The sequence below is a fragment of the Gobius niger genome, assembly GCF_951799975.1.
Source record: "Gobius niger genome assembly, chromosome: 2".
NCBI classification, from domain to species: Eukaryota; Metazoa; Chordata; class Actinopteri; order Gobiiformes; family Gobiidae; genus Gobius; species Gobius niger.
This window is the reverse complement of record NC_136853.1, coordinates 46,961,971-46,980,623: the sequence shown is the minus strand read 5'-3', so window position 1 is coordinate 46,980,623 and position 18,653 is coordinate 46,961,971. Positions and strand designations below refer to the sequence as shown.

The 18,653-nt window shown below is 34.1% G+C and overlaps 1 protein-coding gene across 3 annotated transcripts in view; it reads right to left on the bottom strand.

Moving 5' to 3' along the window:
• Positions 1-18,653, bottom strand: part of LOC306960183 (ninjurin-2-like) — a gene marked incomplete at its 3' end in the record, with an annotated part of 152,723 nt that overhangs the window by 18,580 nt on the left and 115,490 nt on the right. For all 3 annotated transcript variants that reach the window (XM_079552547.1, XM_079552546.1, XM_079552545.1), the window contains exons 2-3: positions 4,581-4,717; positions 1,595-1,674 (exon numbers count right to left, since the gene is read on the bottom strand). In XM_079552547.1, the coding sequence (XP_079408673.1) occupies positions 1,595-1,674; positions 4,581-4,717 (217 nt within the window). The remainder of the gene's footprint in view (positions 1-1,594; positions 1,675-4,580; positions 4,718-18,653) is intronic.

The window sequence follows — 18,653 nt, the reverse complement described above, 5'->3', positions numbered from 1 at the left end:
CGTGAGTCTGTGGGCCAGATGATGTTCAGTTTTACAAGGGAATAATATGATTTCTAAAGCCTGTGTTTAACAGGTGCAGATTAGAAATACATTAACCTCTTAACCCTCGCCTTAACTGAGCGCTTTTTCTCCAGTGCAGCTTTACCCAAATCTAAACATTTTTTCTCCAATCCCTTTTTTTGATGGATTTTTGTCACACTTTTGCCACTTTTTTTGGTCAGTTTTTCATATATATTTTTTTTTACTTTTTTATCACTTTTTTTTTTTTGTCATTTTTTTGTCATTTTTTTGTCACTTTTTTGTCATTTTTTTGTCACTTTTTTGTCACTTTTTTGTCATTTTTTTGTCACTTTTTCGTTACTTTTTCATCCGTTTTTCATCCGTTTTTCATCCGTTTTTCATCATTTTTTCATCCATTTTTTAAAAACTTTTTCATCACTTTTTTGTCATTTTTTCGTCACTTTTTTGTCATTTTTTTCGTCACTTTTTCATCCGTTTTTCATCTGTTTTTCATCCATTTTTTTTTTACTTTTTCGTCACCTTTTCACTGCTTTTTCATCACAGTTGTCACTCTTTTGTTGCGTTTTCATCCTTGTTTTCGTCTCTTAGATTTGGATAAAGCCAAACTGGAGAGAATGTGCTCAGATAAGGCGGGGGTGAAGAGGTTAAATAAACCTACATAGGTCTAAATTCAGAATTAATTCATTAAATCAGCTCAGAAAGTACTACATTATTTTGCATCACTTCTACCGTTCATTTTGATTTTTTGAAACATCTGTCATTGTTTCCTCGTGTAGGATCTCATTTAGGTTCCATTACTAAACACAAGTTTGCATTAAAGGAGGGAAGGATCCTGGCAGTTGGAAACACTTTTGCCACTTTTTCTGTCATTTTTTCGTCATTTTTTTGTCATTTTTCGTCACTTTTTTGTCATTTTTTTGTTACTTTTTTGTCATTTTTTTGTCATTTTTTTGTCATTTTTCGTCACTTTTTTGTCATTTTTTCATCACTTTTTTGTCATTTTTCGTCACTTTTTTGTCATTTTTTCGTCACTTTTTTGTCATTTTTTCGTCACTTTTTTGTCATTTTTTCATCACTTTTTTGTCATTTTTCGTCACTTTTTTGTCATTTTTCTGTCATTTTTTTTGGTCATTTTTTCGTCATTTTTTCATCCATTTTTTTTTTACTTTTTCGTCATTTTTTTGTTACTTTTTTGTCATTTTTTTGTTACTTTTTTTTACTTTTTCGTCACTTTTTTTTACTTTTTCGTCACTTTTTTGTCATTTTTTTGTCATTTTTTTGTTACTTTTTTTTACTTTTTCGTCATTTTTTTGTTACTTTTTTGTAATTTTTTTGTAATTTTTTCGTCATTTTTTAAACACAAGTTTGCATAAAGGGAGGGAAGGATCCTGGCAGTTGGAAACTCCCTCTCTCTTCCTCCTTCTTCTCCAGCTCCTCTTCACTCACCACAGATCCTAAATAACCCGTCTGTCCCGCAGAATGACCCGGGACGCGGAGGTTAGTGTGTTACCATGGCTGGTTACGACACACAGGGGGGGGGGGGGTTGATGGTGATGCAAAGTGAAGGACTTACCGATGATAACGATGAGGACGCCGGCCACCATCTGCAGAGCCAGGGAGAAGGAGATGAGCGTCAGGACGGCGGCGTAGTACCTGCAACACACCACACGGAGGCGCACAACAGTCATCCAGGTCAAGCTTTCACAGAAAAACAGAAAAATATACATGTGCGTGTGTACTTATTTGTCATTTTTTCGTCACTTTTTCGTCATTTTTTTTGTCATTTTTTGTCATTTTTTTTGTCACTTTTTTTGTCACTTTTTTGTCATTTTTTGTCTTTTTTTTGTCACTTTTTTGTCATTTTTTTGTCATTTTTTGTCATTTTTTTGTCACTTTTTGGTCATTTTTTGGTCATTTTTTTGTCACTTTTTTGTCATTTTTTTGTCATTTTTTGTCATTTTTTTGTCATTTTTTTGTCATTTTTTTGTCACTTTTTCGTCACTTTTTCGTCACTTTTTCGTCACTTTTTCATCCATTTTTTAAATACTTTTTCATCACTTTTTGTCATTTTTTCGTCATTTTTTGTCATTTTTTTGTTACTTTTTTGTCATTTTTTCGTCACTTTTTTGTCATTTTTTCGTCACTTTTTCGTCACTTTTTTGGTCATTTTTTTGTCTTTTTTTTGTTACTTTTTTGTCATTTTTTCGTCACTTTTTTGTCATTTTTTTGTCATTTTTTTGTCACTTTTTTGGAGAAAACGCCATCTTATTGAGATAAAAATGACTTCAAAGTGCTCAAATGTGCTGATTTTGAGTAGGTTTTGCCAATGGAAAATGAGTGAATTTACATAACTTTGATTTGTGTCTCATTTCAAGTATTAATTTCTCTTATTTTAAAAGAAATCAGTCATGAATCGTCTCAACTGAAGCAGATTTTAAGCCTTTTATCTAAGAAAAGAGGCCACTTTTTCCCCCATGTTACACGTTTTCTTTCACTTAAGACCTTTTATGTGTAAAACATCATCAGTCAGATCTAAATGTTTGGTTCCCTGAAGATTCCGTAACCCTAACGTCTCGGAGACGTCTCCAGACCACGGGACAGTTAAGACTCAGGGAGGTCCAGGCACGGTGGCGCTAGAAGGTCCTGGGTTCGATTCCCACCAGCACGGGGCCTTTCTGTGGAGTTTGCATGTTCTCCCCGTGTCTGTGCAGGTTTCCTCCGGGTACTCCGGTTTCCCCTACCACTAAAAACATGCACAATAGGCCAGGATGAATAATGTGTGTGAGTGAATGTATGATGTTGGCGCAGACGTGTGCAGTCGAGACAGCGCTTCTGTCAGTCTCCCCCCAGGGGGCGCTGAAGCTACAAACAGTTTACACCCCCGAGTGTGGAGTGAACGTACAATTGTCTGTGAAAGACGCTGTTTAGCATATGTATAAATAAAGATCTTCTTCTTCTTCAGGTGGGAATTGAACCCGGTAACTTCTGCTAACCGCTGCGCCACCAGGTCTCTCTCTGCGACGTCGCCGTTACGTTTCTTTATGACACATCGCAGGGACGTCTCAGAAACAGGGTGAGACCACACGGAGACCTCAGACCTGTTTGTCCTGCCCTGGAGACTCGCCTCATCTCCAGGAGGACGTCCCGGAGACTTTAGCGATGTATCCCTGGTGACTTCTTCTGCTGGTGCTCATTGGCCATTTAACTTTAACTAGACACAGTGTAACTCATTCTTTAATATTCAAACAGGTCAATACAAGGCCGTGGGAACCCAGGGTGCTGAGGGCGCTGCAGCACCCCCTGGTGGATAGTTTGTGAACTGCAGGCAATATCAACCCCTTAACTCCCACCTGAACCGAGCACATTTTCTCCAGCTTTACCCCAATCCAAAAGCTTCTGGAAAAAAGGTGTGAAAATAGCGACAAAACTGAGACGAAAACAATGATGGAAATGTGAGAAAAGTGAGAAAACATTGACGAGAAAGTGACAAAAAATGTACAAAAAATGACCAAAATTTGACAAAAAAGTCCGAAAAATTTGACGAAAAATTGAGAAAAATGGACAAAAAATGGACAAAAAATGACAAAAAAGTGAGAAAAAATGGATGAAAAATTGAGTAAAATTTGACAAAAACATGTGAATAATTTGACGAAAAAGTGACAAAAAATGTACAAAAAAGTGAGAAAAATTTGACGAAAAATTGAGAAAAAATGTCACATTTTTTGTCATAATTTTGTCACGTATTATGTTTTTCGTCACTTTTTTCCCCACATTTAAAAAAAATGTTTTTCATTACTTTTACTCAGTGTTTTTCGTCACATTTTTTGGTTTTTCGTCGTCACGTTTTTCGACACATTTTTTAAAAGGTTTTTCATGACCTTTTTTTGTTTTTTTCGTCGCTTTTTTTTTACGTCACGTTTTTTTATTTTATGTCACGTTTTTTGTCAATTTTTTTGTCACGTATTATATTTTTCGTCACGTTTTCAGCGTCGTGATTTTCCATCCAAATTGAGAAAAAAAGGACGAAAAAGTGATAAAAAATGGCAAAAAAGTGAGAAAAATTTGACGACAGAATGACAAAAAAATGACGAAAAAATGACAAAAAAAAGGACAAAAAAATGACAAAAATGTGACGAAAAAATGACAAAAAAATTACGAAAAAGTGACGAAAAAATGACAAAAAAATGACGGAAAAGTGACGAAGAAATGACAAAAAATGACAAAAAATGACAAAAAAATTACAAAAAATGACAAAAAAATGACAAAAAAATGACAAAAAAATGACAAAAAATGACAAAAAATGACATAAAAATGACATAAAAATGACAAAAAATGACAAAAAAATGACAAAGAAATGACGAAAAAATGACGAAAAAATGACGAAAAAATGTCAAAAAAATGACAAAAAAATGACCAAAAATGACTAAAAATGACAAAAAATGACTAAAAAATGACTCAGCGCCCCCTAACTAAAACACCTTCCCACGGCTCTGGTTAAATCCTTTATTTCTACATTAGTTATTTAGTTCTCAGCCCCCGTGGGTTTGTCTGGGCCGCACCTGTATCCCGCCCCCTGCTCGATGACCGTCTTCATGTGGGTGATGTTGGCCAGAAACAGAGCGATGTCCAGCATGCCCTCGGCCGCCGTCTTCTTGGTGGCGTATTGGTTCATGTTCAGAGTGAACGGGGGGCCGGCCTGGAAACAAACAAACAAACAAACAAACAAACTGGTTCATGTTCAGAGTGAACGGGGGGCCGGCCTGGAAACAAACAAACAAACAAACAAACAAACAAACTGGTTCATGTTCAGAGTGAACGGGGGCCGGCCTGGAAACAAACAAACAAACAAACAAACAAACAAACTGGTTCATGTTCAGAGTGAACGGGGGGCCGGCCTGGAAACAAACAAACAAACAAACAAACAAACAAACTGGTTCATGTTCAGAGTGAACGGGGGGCCGGCCTGGAAACAAACAAACAAACAAAAACACACTGTGGAAACGAGCTCCACTGCAAAAGACGCCTTTCCAAGTGCGAAAAACTGCCAACAGAACAAGCTTTTATATGAGATTTAAAATAGATCGTTGAACCTCCCTTTAACTGGGTCCATTTTCTCCAGTTCAGCTTTACCCAAATCCTGTAGGCCAGAGTAAGACCTACAAAACTAAATGGATCTTTTTCCTCAAGTCAGATTATTTTTCATCACTTTTTCTGTCGGGCAGTCGTCTCATTTTTGTCACATTTTCGTGACTTTTTTGTCGCTTTTTCGTCAAATTTTTCGGGATTTTTGTCAATTTTTTGTCAATTTTTTGTCCAATTTTCTCACTTTTTTGTCATTTTTTTGTCATTTTTTTGTCAATTTTTTCTAATTTTTTGTCAATTTTTTGTCAATTTTTTGTCATTTTTTTCTCAATTTTTTGTCATTTTTTCTCAATTTTTTGTCAATTTTTTGTCCATTTTTCTCAATTTTTCGGTCAAATTTTTGTCATTTTTTGGTCATTTTTTTCTCAATTTTTTGTCATTTTTTCTCCATTTTTCGGTCAAATTTTTCTCATTTTTTTCTCATATTTTGTCCATTTTTTCTCAATTTTTTTGTCAATTTTTTGTCACTTTTTCGTCAAATTTTTCGGGTTTTTTGTCAATTTTTTGGTCATTTTTTGTCATTTTTTTGTCAAATTTTTCTCATTTTTTTTGTCCATTTTTTCTCACTTTTTTCCACATTTTCATCCTTGTTTTCGTCTCAGTTTTGTCGCCATTTTCACACCGTTTTTCCAGAAGCTTTTGGATTGGGGGTAAAGCTGGAGAAAAAGTGCTCAGTTCAGGCGGGAGTTAAGGGGTTAACCGAGCTTTACCCAAATCTAAAAGCTAAAAAGAAAAGCATCAAAATAGCGACAAAAAAAGAGGATGAAAAGAAAAAAACAAAAATGTGCCGGAAAAGCAGCACGAAAAATGACCGAAAAATGTGATGAAAAGTCGACAAAAACACGACAACAAAGCAACGAAAAGGCCACAAAAAACTTGACAAAAACACAATAAAAAAGTGACAAAAGCACAACAAAAAGCCACAAAAAAGTGATGAAAAAAAAAACACAAATATGATAAAAAATGTGGCGACTTGACAAAAAGTTAGAATCACTCTTGTATGTCTCAGCTTTCAAATGAGGCGTTGCATTGTTGCTCTCCAGTCGAGAAGCTTTTAGATTTGGGTAAAGCCGAGCTGGAGAAAACCCGCTCCGTTAAGGCGGGTGGTCAGAGTCCAGGGCTGTTCTTCAGTCCCGCCCCTGATAAGACCTATAAAACTCACAAGCTTCTTCCGTGTTATGATTTTCGTTTTTAGTTGTTTTTCTCACCTTTTTTTTTTTTCACACAAAAATTGGAGAACAAAACAACAACTAAAACCTGATGACAAAAACAAGGAAGAAGCTTGTGTGAGTGTTGTCGGTCTTAGCTTTCAAATGAGGCGTTGCACTGGCCTATAGGCTGTAAGCTCCAGCCAAAAAGCTTTTAGATTCGGGTAAAGCTGGAGAAAATGTGCTCGGTTCAGGTGGAGGTTGAGGAGTTCACTGTCAAAATCTTAAGTACAAAAAATACATATATTTTATTTTAGGTCTTGGTTTAAAAAAAAAAAAATCAAGGTCAAATACAATGTAAATGTAATTGAAGTTTTTAAAGTTGGGGCTCAGCTTTACAGGGCTGTGAAAACAGGAAATGATCTTTGTGATCTCCAGAATCATTACAACACTCTGACTCCACCAGCAGAGGGCAGCAATGACCACTTCTCTGTGTTATCTTCAGTCCCAAAGAAACCAACAAAACAGCAGCTGATACAAAACATCCCACTGAGAGTGTGAAGTTTCCCGTTTCTGTCCTTCTGTCCTTTACTCCCCACACTGGGAAGTAATACCTCAAATCATTTGCAAGACATAAAAAATTGGATGGCACAAAATGTCTTAAATCTTAATGAAAAGAAAACAGAGATGGCATTATTTGGTCATTTTCACGCTGCAGATATCGCTCTGCTCGGCCCACTTGCTCCTAAAGATTCTATTTGGTTAGTGCTGGATCGTCTGCTCCGGAGGGACAGTCTGCTGCGAAAACGTGAGATATCGTGACACAAATGAAGGTTAGGGCCAGGGAAATGGTTAACCTCTTAACTCCCGCCTGAACCGAGAGGATCTTTTTCCTCACGTCATCACATTTTTTTTCCAACATTTTTTTGTTGGGTGTTGAACTCATTTTTGTATCTTTTTGGTCATTTTTTATCACATTTTTGTAAAAAAAAATTGTCACATTTTGTCACATTTTGTCACATTTTGTCACATTTTTGTCATTTTTTCGTCAATTTTTAATGAATTTTTTGTCACATTTTTGTCATTTTTTTAAATCAATTTTTTGTGATTTTTTGTCACATTTTTGTCATTTTTCCGTCATTTTTTTTGTCATATTTTTGTCATTTTTTCGTCAATTTTTAATGAATTTTTTGTCACATTTTTGTCATTTTTTCGTCAATTTTTAATGAATTTTTTGTCACATTTTTGTCATTTTTCCGTCAATTTTTAATGAATTTTTTGTCACATTTTTGTCATTTTTTCGTCAATTTTTAATCAATTTTTTTGTCACATTTTTGTCATTTTTTCGTCAATTTAACGTCAATTTCTTGTGACATTTTGCCAATTTTTCGTCACTTTTTTTCTCACATTTCCATCATTGTTTTCGTCTCAGTTTTGTTGCTATTTTCACACCTTTTTTCCAGAAGCTTTTGGATTGGGGTAAAGCCAAACTGGAGAAAATGTGCTCGGTTCAGGTGGGAGTTAAGGGGTTAACTTTACGAATTAGGGTTAGGATTAGGATTATTTGTATTTTTAGACAAGCCAACTCATAGATCTATACAAAATCCCAGCAGACCGTCCCTCCGGAGCACATGATCTAGCGCTAACCATTCTATTTCCCCCCCTCGGCGAAGCCACGCCCCCTTCTATGACGAGATGCCACCTGTATCTATAGGCGCCTTGTTTCTGCCTTCTCCTTTTGGGCATCTTACCTGGTAGCTGTTTATTTGTTTTGTCATGTTTTCTGCTGGATACTAAATAAAAAAGAAAGACAGAAAGAAAAGGGATCAGACGGTTTTCCAAAAGACTATTCAAGAAATTAAGAAAGGCACATCTCATTACCCCTAAAATTTGATGATGAACAGCATTTTACCAGGATTTATGTATTTATTTGCATACATCAAGCGCAAAAATATTATTCTAGGGAAATATTTTTTAAGTTGGGCAGAAGAAATGACTCAGTGACGTCAATTATTCCCAACTGGAGCAACTTCAACTTCTCGAGATTGTTTTCTTTCACAGTTTTCCGATAAACCTACAGCTCAAAGTCCTCCTGACCGGCCGTCCCAGAGCTGAAGGTCGACTCAGGAAGGTCATCTGAAGCACAACTCCAGCAACATGCAAATCACAGCTGACGTAGAAGCCGACAAACCAGATCCTACAGAAGACGGAGGCCCTGACCTCCAGCCGCCGCGCTCCTATAGGTGCTCCGTGTTTAGGTTGAAGGTTTGTTTTGGCCTCTGCAGCACATTTTAACCCTCTGAGCTCACACTGAGAACAGCGTGTGCCTCCTGCGTGTACCTCCTGCCTGCATGAATGACTCTGTACATGCCATCCTCCAGCACGCGGCCCGGGGACGACTCTGAGCCCGCCCACACTCAAGCTAACGAGCGCTAATGCTATCACTGCGGAGGAAAACAGGGGAAACTGAGGAAAACAGGCAAGAAACGTGAGAATATCATCCCATCCTTCAACCCCTTAACCCCCACCTGGACCGAGCGCATTCTCTCCAAATATAAGCTTTTTTTTCCTTTTTTTTCCGTCTTGTTTTTGTAGGGTTTTTTTTATTGTATTTTTGTTGCTTTTTGATTCTTTTTTGACAGCTTTTGTTACATTTTTGGTTGTGTTTTTATCTGGGCTCTGTTTTTTTTGCTTTTTCATCATGTTTTTGTCACTTGTTGTGTTTTTGTCGCTCTTTTGTTGCTTTTGATCCTCGTTTTCGTTGCTATTTTGATGCTTTGTTCAAGTTGTGCTCATTAAGTATTAACAAGCATTGATAATATGCTTGTACAGTTTTAACGCACGGCTTATTATACTTTTATCTGTTAAAGGGACTATACAGAGTTTTAAAATGTTAAGTATTTTCCTCCCCCTACATGTTCCTCCATGTCCTCATGTGTAGAATGAGCTCAGACCTGTTCACCACAACTGCCTCTAAAATCCTGCACTTTCACTCAGAAAGCTGTTAATTCGGGTCTGAAGTGCCGTCATGCACGAGCTTAATATAGAAGGTGCAGCTACATATATGACCTGAGGTGGCAGTAGTGAGTATGAAATGGCCAACTTAGATCTAGCCCCTTTAACATACTAATACATGCAATTCCAATGACATCACGCATAGTTTCGAATGAAAGACGACTGATCGACAGTGGCATTTTTATGTAGCTTGTAATAATTGCTCAAAAAGAAAAGAGTTAAAACATATCGTTAGCCACATAGCATAATTGCCTCAGTCATTTTGTATTGTTAAAATGGCAATAAGAGAAAAACAATGTGTTTCCTATAAATAGTCTTTTTACATGTTTTCCCAAATCAAAAGAAAAATGAGTTAGGCAATTATGCTATGTGGCTAACGATATGTTTATGTGATTTAACTGCAAATGTGGCTCAGACGTAGCAGCTCTGTCTGTGGACCGAGAGCAGGATTCACTAAAGATCTGCTTCACTCTGAAGACTAAATTAACACATCAAAGAGGATCAGAAACCTTTCTCAGTGATTATTACAGTTTGTCATGTCGACAGAGTCTCAGTCTGAGTCAGTGTTTAAGCTGCTCAAGACGTTAGCATGCTACCGGCTAGCAACTGTCAATGGCTTCAACACATTAAACACATGTGCGACATCTATGACACTGAGGAAATACTACAGTAACAGCTCTGACCTCTGACCTCTGTCACATGTTGTCTCCTGTGGTTCAGGGCTTTCCCTTGTAGAGGTCAGAGCTGAGCTGTTGAAGCTAAATGCTAACCGGTAGCATGCTAACATCTTAAATGGTTAAATGTCTTAAGCGTGGTTTCTTCACATAAACGTGCGTCTCTGGGTCACTGTCAGTCAGTCGTCTTTCATTTTCATCCTGAGTAGAGATACTGTCACATGCTGTAGTGCTGCATGATGCTACTTCGGTATTCAAAATGGCCGCCATAACAACAAAAGTCACATGACTGAAAGGCATGTATAGGCCATTAACAATACGCTTATTCATAGCCAACCCTTAACCTAACCCTGACCTTAAACCAGGGGTGTCCAAAGTGCGGCCCGGGGGCCAAATGCGGCCCTCAGACCAATTTTTGGTGGCCCTCTGCCTTCTTGCTGAATCGGGACACATCATCAGAGATGGTCCTTTTTATTTGAAATGTAATAATTCCACACAATTCTAACCAAACAACTAACCTTTTACTGTGAGACAGAGCTGCGTGAAGGGTTTGAGCAGAAATAAAGGTGTGGGGCGCAATTTAAACCTCTGCTAGTCAAAGGTTTTGCGGCGCTAACCACCGATCTATGGCCCTTTACCCCGTGTACGCTTCAGTGTGCGGCCCCACAGGGAAAAAGTTTGGACAGCCCTGCTATAGACCCTTTAACTGGTGACATCATCAGTGACATCATCAGTGACATCATCTGGAGGCAGGAAGTGATAAAGAGAAATAAGATTCAACTAAAACTAGTGATTAAAAGTGTAAAACTACGACTAAAACATGTGGTCCTGTTGAGGCTTAAGGTGCCCGACCAAGAGGAACGACATTTGAGACGATAAAATAAGGTTTATCTGAGATTTCCAAAAACAGCTAGACATTTGTTTATCGTTACCATGACAACAGCTACAATGGAAATAGATCGGAATCTAACTTCCTGCCTCCAGATAAGCCCCGAATGTTTACAAACAATTGAAGGGTCTATAGATACAGACGCATCTCGTCATAGAAGGGGGCGTGGCCTCGCCAAAGGGGAAAATAGAATCTTTTGGGAAACACAATTTTTTCCTCTTTTTAGCCATTTTCTGGTGGAATATGAACTTATTTATCACATAAATAAAGTCAGGTGTAAATCGGGCCCATATGGATATTTTCTCACAGCAGATTGTTCTGTAGAAGTGAAATAACGGCAGTTGTAGCAAGCGCTAGCTAACCGTTAGCATTAGCTCTATGCTAACATGTAGCATCATGTTAGCATTCTCTGTTTTTTTATGTATTTATGGGCTGTTGAACCACTTTGCTCCTCCCCATGTCTTTGTATCTTTATTTAGTAGAAACTATTTTCATAATCCAGCATTTGTTAAAGTAGTTTTTGAATAATTAGAGAAAGTTTAGATTTTTTCAAAATTGTTTTCCCCCTTAACTGTTTTCAAACATGACCAAATATGGGCGATTCCAGAGATGCCGTCTGTATCTATAACGATGATTAATACTGAGCGCACCTTCATCTAAAGCGATACCCAGATTTCTAGCTGAAATAGGATCTTTGTACTAACCTTGGATTTTTGACTTTGTTTGAGTCACATAAAAGAGTCGTTTTCATGTGACATAAAAACTGCTCATGTGGGATAAAACAGAAAAGCTTGTGTCAATTTACATCAATATAATTTACCTTAAATTAACTGAAATAATGAATAAAAGATCATAAGGAGGACAATTCATTCTTTTACACAGACAGTATAGTATCTCTTAGGCTGGGACTTAGCTTTTATAATATCAATTTGAATAGTTTTGTTATAGACTTTATCATTCAATTTCATAAGGTTTTATATATAAAAAATAGGCTGCATGTGGTCATAACATCCAACCTTATAATTTCTCCACTTCAGGCCCAAAGTTAAGCACAGACAAAGATTAAGTGAACCTCTTTACAAATAAAAACACTCAAATAAATCACAGGGTAAAAAGAGACCCTGCTAATCCCAGTCACAGCATCACGACTCGCACAGTGCGATCCAGGCCGGGCCAGTTTTCCAAGAAAGTATGAGTCAATTCTGTGAAATGTGAGTCTTTTCAAAACACAATGAGCACATGTACAGTGTGTATGTTTGTGTGTGTGAGGGGGGAAAGGGAGGAGACGTGCCGGAGGAGGAGAGGAAGCCAAACACACTGTACAAAAGAGCGCGTTAAACGGGGGGAGGGGGAGGGTCATCCAAAAATACAGCATCAATGTTTATCCCGGAGCTGTCGAGGAAAAATGGAGGCTTGTATACTGCTTTATTATCCACAGGTGCACGGGTGAAATCTCCATGAGCTGATTGATTTTCAAGCTGCATTATGTAAAACAAGATCAATAGGGCCAAAAGCAGATCCACAGGCAAAGTTAAAGGGGGGGTATTCTGCAAAATGGCCTTTTTCAAGCTTTCCATCATGTTATTCTGTCACTCCCTCATTAAAAACATGGCTGAAGTGTTGCCTTGGCACATTCACGTATTTCTGAGTAATCTGTAAAAACTCTGATGGCGGCCATTTTAGGGATAGGTTATTGTCACATTTTTGTTAAATTTTTGTCACATTTTTGTAGAATTTTTATCACTTTTTTGTTGAATTTTTGTCACATTTTTGTTGAATTTTTATCACTTTTTTGTAGAATTTTTATCACTTTTTTGTTGAATTTTTGTCACATTTTTGTTGAATTTTTATCACTTTTTTGTTGAATTTTTGTCACTTTTTTGTTGAATTTTTGTCACTTTTTTGTTGAATTTTTGTCACATTTTTGTAGAATTTGTCATTTTTTTTGTTGATTTTTTGTCACTTTTTTGTTGAATTTTTGTCATTTTTTGTTGAATTTTTGTAATTTTTTGTTGAATTTTTGTCATTTTTTGTTGAATTTTTGTCATTTTTTGTTGAATTTTTGTCACATTTTTGTTGAATTTTTGTCATTTTTTAGTTGATTTTTTGTCACTTTTTTGTAGAATTTTTACCACTTTTTTGTTGAATTTTTGTCACATTTTTGTAGAATTTGTCATTTTTTTGTTGATTTTTTGTCACATTTTTGTTGAATTTTTGTCATTTTTTGTAGAATTTTTGTTACTTTTTTGTTGAATTTTTGTCATTTTTTGTTGAATTTTTGTCATTTTTTGTTGAATTTTTGTCATTTTTTGTTGAATTTTTGTCACTTTTTTGTTGAATTTTTGTCATTTTTTGTTGAATTTTTGTCATTTTTTGTTGAATTTTTGTCATTTTTTAGTTGATTTTTTGTCACTTTTTTGTAGAATTTTTGTCACATTTTTGTTGAATTTTTGTCATTTTTTGTTGAATTTTTGTCATTTTTTAGTTGATTTTTTGTCACTTTTTTGTAGAATTTTTGTCACATTTTTGTAGAATTTTTGTCACTTTTTTGTTGAATTTTTGTCATTTTTTGTAGAATTTTTGTCACATTTTTGTAGAATTTTTGTCACTTTTTTGTTGAATTTTTGTCATTTTTTGTTGAATTTTTGTCACATTTTTGTTGAATTTTTGTCATTTTTTAGTTGATTTTTTGTCACATTTTTGTAGAATTTTTGTCACTTTTTTGTTGAATTTTTGTCATTTTTTGTTGAATTTTTGTCACATTTTTGTTGAATTTTTGTCATTTTTTAGTTGATTTTTTGTCATTTTTTGTTGAATTTTTGTCATTTTTTGTTGATTTTTTGTTGATTTTTTGTTGATTTTTTGTCACATTTTTGTAGAATTTTGTCACTTTTTTGTAGAATTTTTGTCATTTTTTGTTGAATTTTTGTAATTTTTTGTTGAATTTTTGTCACTTTTTTGTTGAATTTTTGTCACTTTTTTGTAGAATTTTCATCACTTTTTTGTTGAATTTTTGTCACATTTTTGTTGAATTTTTATCACTTTTTTGTTGAATTTTTGTCACTTTTTTGTTGAATTTTTGTCACTTTTTTGTTGAATTTTTGTCACATTTTTGTAGAATTTGTCATTTTTTTTGTTGATTTTTTGTCACTTTTTTGTTGAATTTTTGTCATTTTTTGTTGAATTTTTGTAATTTTTTGTTGAATTTTTGTCATTTTTTGTTGAATTTTTGTCATTTTTTGTTGAATTTTTGTCACATTTTTGTTGAATTTTTGTCATTTTTTAGTTGATTTTTTGTCACTTTTTTGTAGAATTTTTATCACTTTTTTGTTGAATTTTTGTCACATTTTTGTAGAATTTGTCATTTTTTTGTTGATTTTTTGTCACATTTTTGTTGAATTTTTGTCATTTTTTGTAGAATTTTTGTTACTTTTTTGTTGAATTTTTGTCATTTTTTGTTGAATTTTTGTCATTTTTTGTTGAATTTTTGTCATTTTTTGTTGAATTTTTGTCACTTTTTTGTTGAATTTTTGTCATTTTTTGTTGAATTTTTGTCATTTTTTGTTGAATTTTTGTCATTTTTTAGTTGATTTTTTGTCACTTTTTTGTAGAATTTTTGTCACATTTTTGTTGAATTTTTGTCATTTTTTGTTGAATTTTTGTCATTTTTTAGTTGATTTTTTGTCACTTTTTTGTAGAATTTTTGTCACATTTTTGTAGAATTTTTGTCACTTTTTTGTTGAATTTTTGTCATTTTTTGTAGAATTTTTGTCACATTTTTGTAGAATTTTTGTCACTTTTTTGTTGAATTTTTGTCATTTTTTGTTGAATTTTTGTCACATTTTTGTTGAATTTTTGTCATTTTTTAGTTGATTTTTTGTCACATTTTTGTAGAATTTTTGTCACTTTTTTGTTGAATTTTTGTCATTTTTTGTTGAATTTTTGTCACATTTTTGTTGAATTTTTGTCATTTTTTAGTTGATTTTTTGTCATTTTTTGTTGAATTTTTGTCATTTTTTGTTGATTTTTTGTTGATTTTTTGTTGATTTTTTGTCACATTTTTGTAGAATTTTGTCACTTTTTTGTAGAATTTTTGTCATTTTTTGTTGAATTTTTGTAATTTTTTGTTGAATTTTTGTCACTTTTTTGTTGAATTTTTGTCACTTTTTTGTAGAATTTTCATCACTTTTTTGTTGAATTTTTGTCACATTTTTGTTGAATTTTTATCACTTTTTTGTTGAATTTTTGTCACTTTTTTGTTGAATTTTTGTCACTTTTTTGTTGAATTTTTGTCACATTTTTGTAGAATTTGTCATTTTTTTTGTTGATTTTTTGTCACTTTTTTGTTGAATTTTTGTCATTTTTTGTTGAATTTTTGTAATTTTTTGTTGAATTTTTGTCATTTTTTGTTGAATTTTTGTCATTTTTTGTTGAATTTTTGTCACATTTTTGTTGAATTTTTGTCATTTTTTAGTTGATTTTTTGTCACTTTTTTGTAGAATTTTTATCACTTTTTTGTTGAATTTTTGTCACATTTTTGTAGAATTTGTCATTTTTTTGTTGATTTTTTGTCACATTTTTGTTGAATTTTTGTCATTTTTTGTAGAATTTTTGTTACTTTTTTGTTGAATTTTTGTCATTTTTTGTTGAATTTTTGTCATTTTTTGTTGAATTTTTGTCATTTTTTGTTGAATTTTTGTCACTTTTTTGTTGAATTTTTGTCATTTTTTGTTGAATTTTTGTCATTTTTTGTTGAATTTTTGTCATTTTTTAGTTGATTTTTTGTCACTTTTTTGTAGAATTTTTGTCACATTTTTGTTGAATTTTTGTCATTTTTTGTTGAATTTTTGTCATTTTTTAGTTGATTTTTTGTCACTTTTTTGTAGAATTTTTGTCACATTTTTGTAGAATTTTTGTCACTTTTTTGTTGAATTTTTGTCATTTTTTGTAGAATTTTTGTCACATTTTTGTAGAATTTTTGTCACTTTTTTGTTGAATTTTTGTCATTTTTTGTTGAATTTTTGTCACATTTTTGTTGAATTTTTGTCATTTTTTAGTTGATTTTTTGTCACATTTTTGTAGAATTTTTGTCACTTTTTTGTTGAATTTTTGTCATTTTTTGTTGAATTTTTGTCACATTTTTGTTGAATTTTTGTCATTTTTTAGTTGATTTTTTGTCATTTTTTGTTGAATTTTTGTCATTTTTTGTTGATTTTTTGTTGATTTTTTGTTGATTTTTTGTCACATTTTTGTAGAATTTTGTCACTTTTTTGTAGAATTTTTGTCATTTTTTGTTGAATTTTTGTCACATTTTTGTAGAATTTTTGTCACTTTTTTGTTGAATTTTTGTCACTTTTTGGTTGAATTTTTGTCACATTTTTGTTGAATTTTTGTCACATTTTTGTTGAATTTTTGTCACATTTTTGTTGAATTTTTGGCTGATGGCGGCCATTTTAGGGATAGGTTTGCCTGAGTCCTCCTAGGAACGCCCCCACCTCCTGGAGACGCCTCCGAGCTTTGGTCACCAGCCGAGTAACCAACCACTGCTCCTCAGCAGAACCCCCTCCCCACTGATGCCACAGACAGCGTGTGGAGGGGGCGTGTCTAAAGGCTCAGAGGTTCTTAAAGAGACAGAGGCCTATTTCAAGACATTCACTACAGCCATTTTGAGAGAGACATTTAACCTCTTAACTCCCACCTGAACGGATCCCATTTTCTCCAGTTTGGCTTGACCACAGTCCAAAAGCTTCTGGAAAAAAGCTGTGAAAACAAAACAAAACTGAGACGAAAACAATGATGGATAAAGTGACGAAAAATGTCACAAGAAATTGACAAAAAATGGAAGAAAAAGAGACAAAAATTTGAAAAAAAAAAAATACAAAAATGTGACAAAAAATGATAAAAAATTGATAAAAATGGACGAAAAAAATGACAGAAATGTGACAAAAAAATTGCAAAAATTTGACGAAAAAATTGCAAAAATGTGACAAAAATGAGTTGAACACCCAGCAAAAAAATGATGGAAAAAAAAATCTGATGACGTGAGGAAAAAGACCCTCTTGGTTCAGGCGGGAGTTAAGAGGTTAAAGAGACAGAGGCCTATTTCAAGACATTCACTACAGCCATTTTGAGAGAGACATTTTATACAAGGCAGTTATTCTAATTTACTGCTATTTACTGCATTACTGGTTAAGAAGTTGTTGGGCATTTGTCCCAGATTATGTCACTTGTTCTGAGATGTTTCTGACTCGTTCCGATACATTTCGTCCTTATTTCAGGTCATTTTCTTTGCCAATGGGGAAAGAACATTGGTCTTATCTCATTGGCAGTTTTTCTTTCTTATTTCAAGCGAGATTTACCCTAGAACTGGTCTGAAATGTCCTCAAACAAGCAAAGCAAACTCGGTCCGATCAGGAAAAGTGTCTAAATGAGTGAAAACCGCTCAAAACAAGAAACATTTCCTCCATTCAAGTCATTTAAGCCAATGCTGGATATTGACTTTTCGCAGTGCAGTATATAACTTTACCTCTATTCTATTAAATTTAGCAAATTCAATAAAATGTTAACAATGTCCAGCATCACAGCTTTCTATTCATGGATTTTCATTTATATTAAATGTTTAGAATTTACAGCGGGCCAATGAAAAGTGGGCCACAGTTGGTCCGCGGGCCGTAGTTTGGACAACCCTGTCTTAACATATAAACTTTCACATGGGACACACAAAAAAAAGAACTTTGATCGAAGTTTCAAATTGGAATAAACTACAAATCAACTACTCTCCAGGTACTTTCAAGACTAAAACAGGCATCCTCATCCCCACTGCTGTCAGACTGTGCAATAAGACTGTGAAGTAACATGTGCAATAATCTCTGCATCAGCTGCACTTTAGTAACTCTGAGGGATCTTCTTGACTCCGACTGTAACAAGTGAATTTCTCCTTTGTGAGATCAATGAAGGATTATCTTCTCTTATCCAAAATCCCCCCTGAAAGAATCTGTAAATAATATGTCACACTGCAAAAAGTGCCCAACTAAAAACAAGGAAAAAAATATTAAAATAAGACATTTTGTTTTGTTTTAAGGAAAAAATTCTGCCAATGGGGTCAGCATTTTTTTCTTGCTAAGAATTCTTATTTCTAGAATATTTTTCTTATCATAAAACAAGAAAGAAACACTAAATTTAAGCAAATAAATAGCAAGAATTAAGCAAAATGTCTCAGAAAATGGAATAATTTAAGGAAAACATTCTTATTTAGTGAAAATTGTGGGATATTTTACTTAAATGTTGCTTGTTTTAAGTAAAACGTTCTAAATTACACACATTTTTGAGCAAAATGTTCTTAATAAATACAAATATTTAAGAAAAATATTGCCCGGAGACCCGTCTCCATGATGTGGAGCCAGGCTGATGGTCAGAATCACCTGCTGGAGGATTCACCTATTGTACATGTTTTAGTGGTAGACACGGGGAGAACATGCTCCACACAGAAAGGCCCCGTCCTGGTGGGAATCGAACCCGGGACCTTTGAGCTGTGAAGCTGAGGCTCTAACCGCTGTGCCACCGAGCCGCCCACTTTAAAGAATGGAATGTTTTATCTCTCTGTGAGAATCAGTTCTTAAATTAAGTAAATATTTATCTTATTTTTTCTTAAAATAAGACAAAATATTCTTTGTCTAAAGCTGAAGAAGATTCAAAAAGTTTTTCTTTCTTGTTACAAAAAAAATTGGCATGTTTTTAGCAACTATATCTGAACAAGAAATGGCT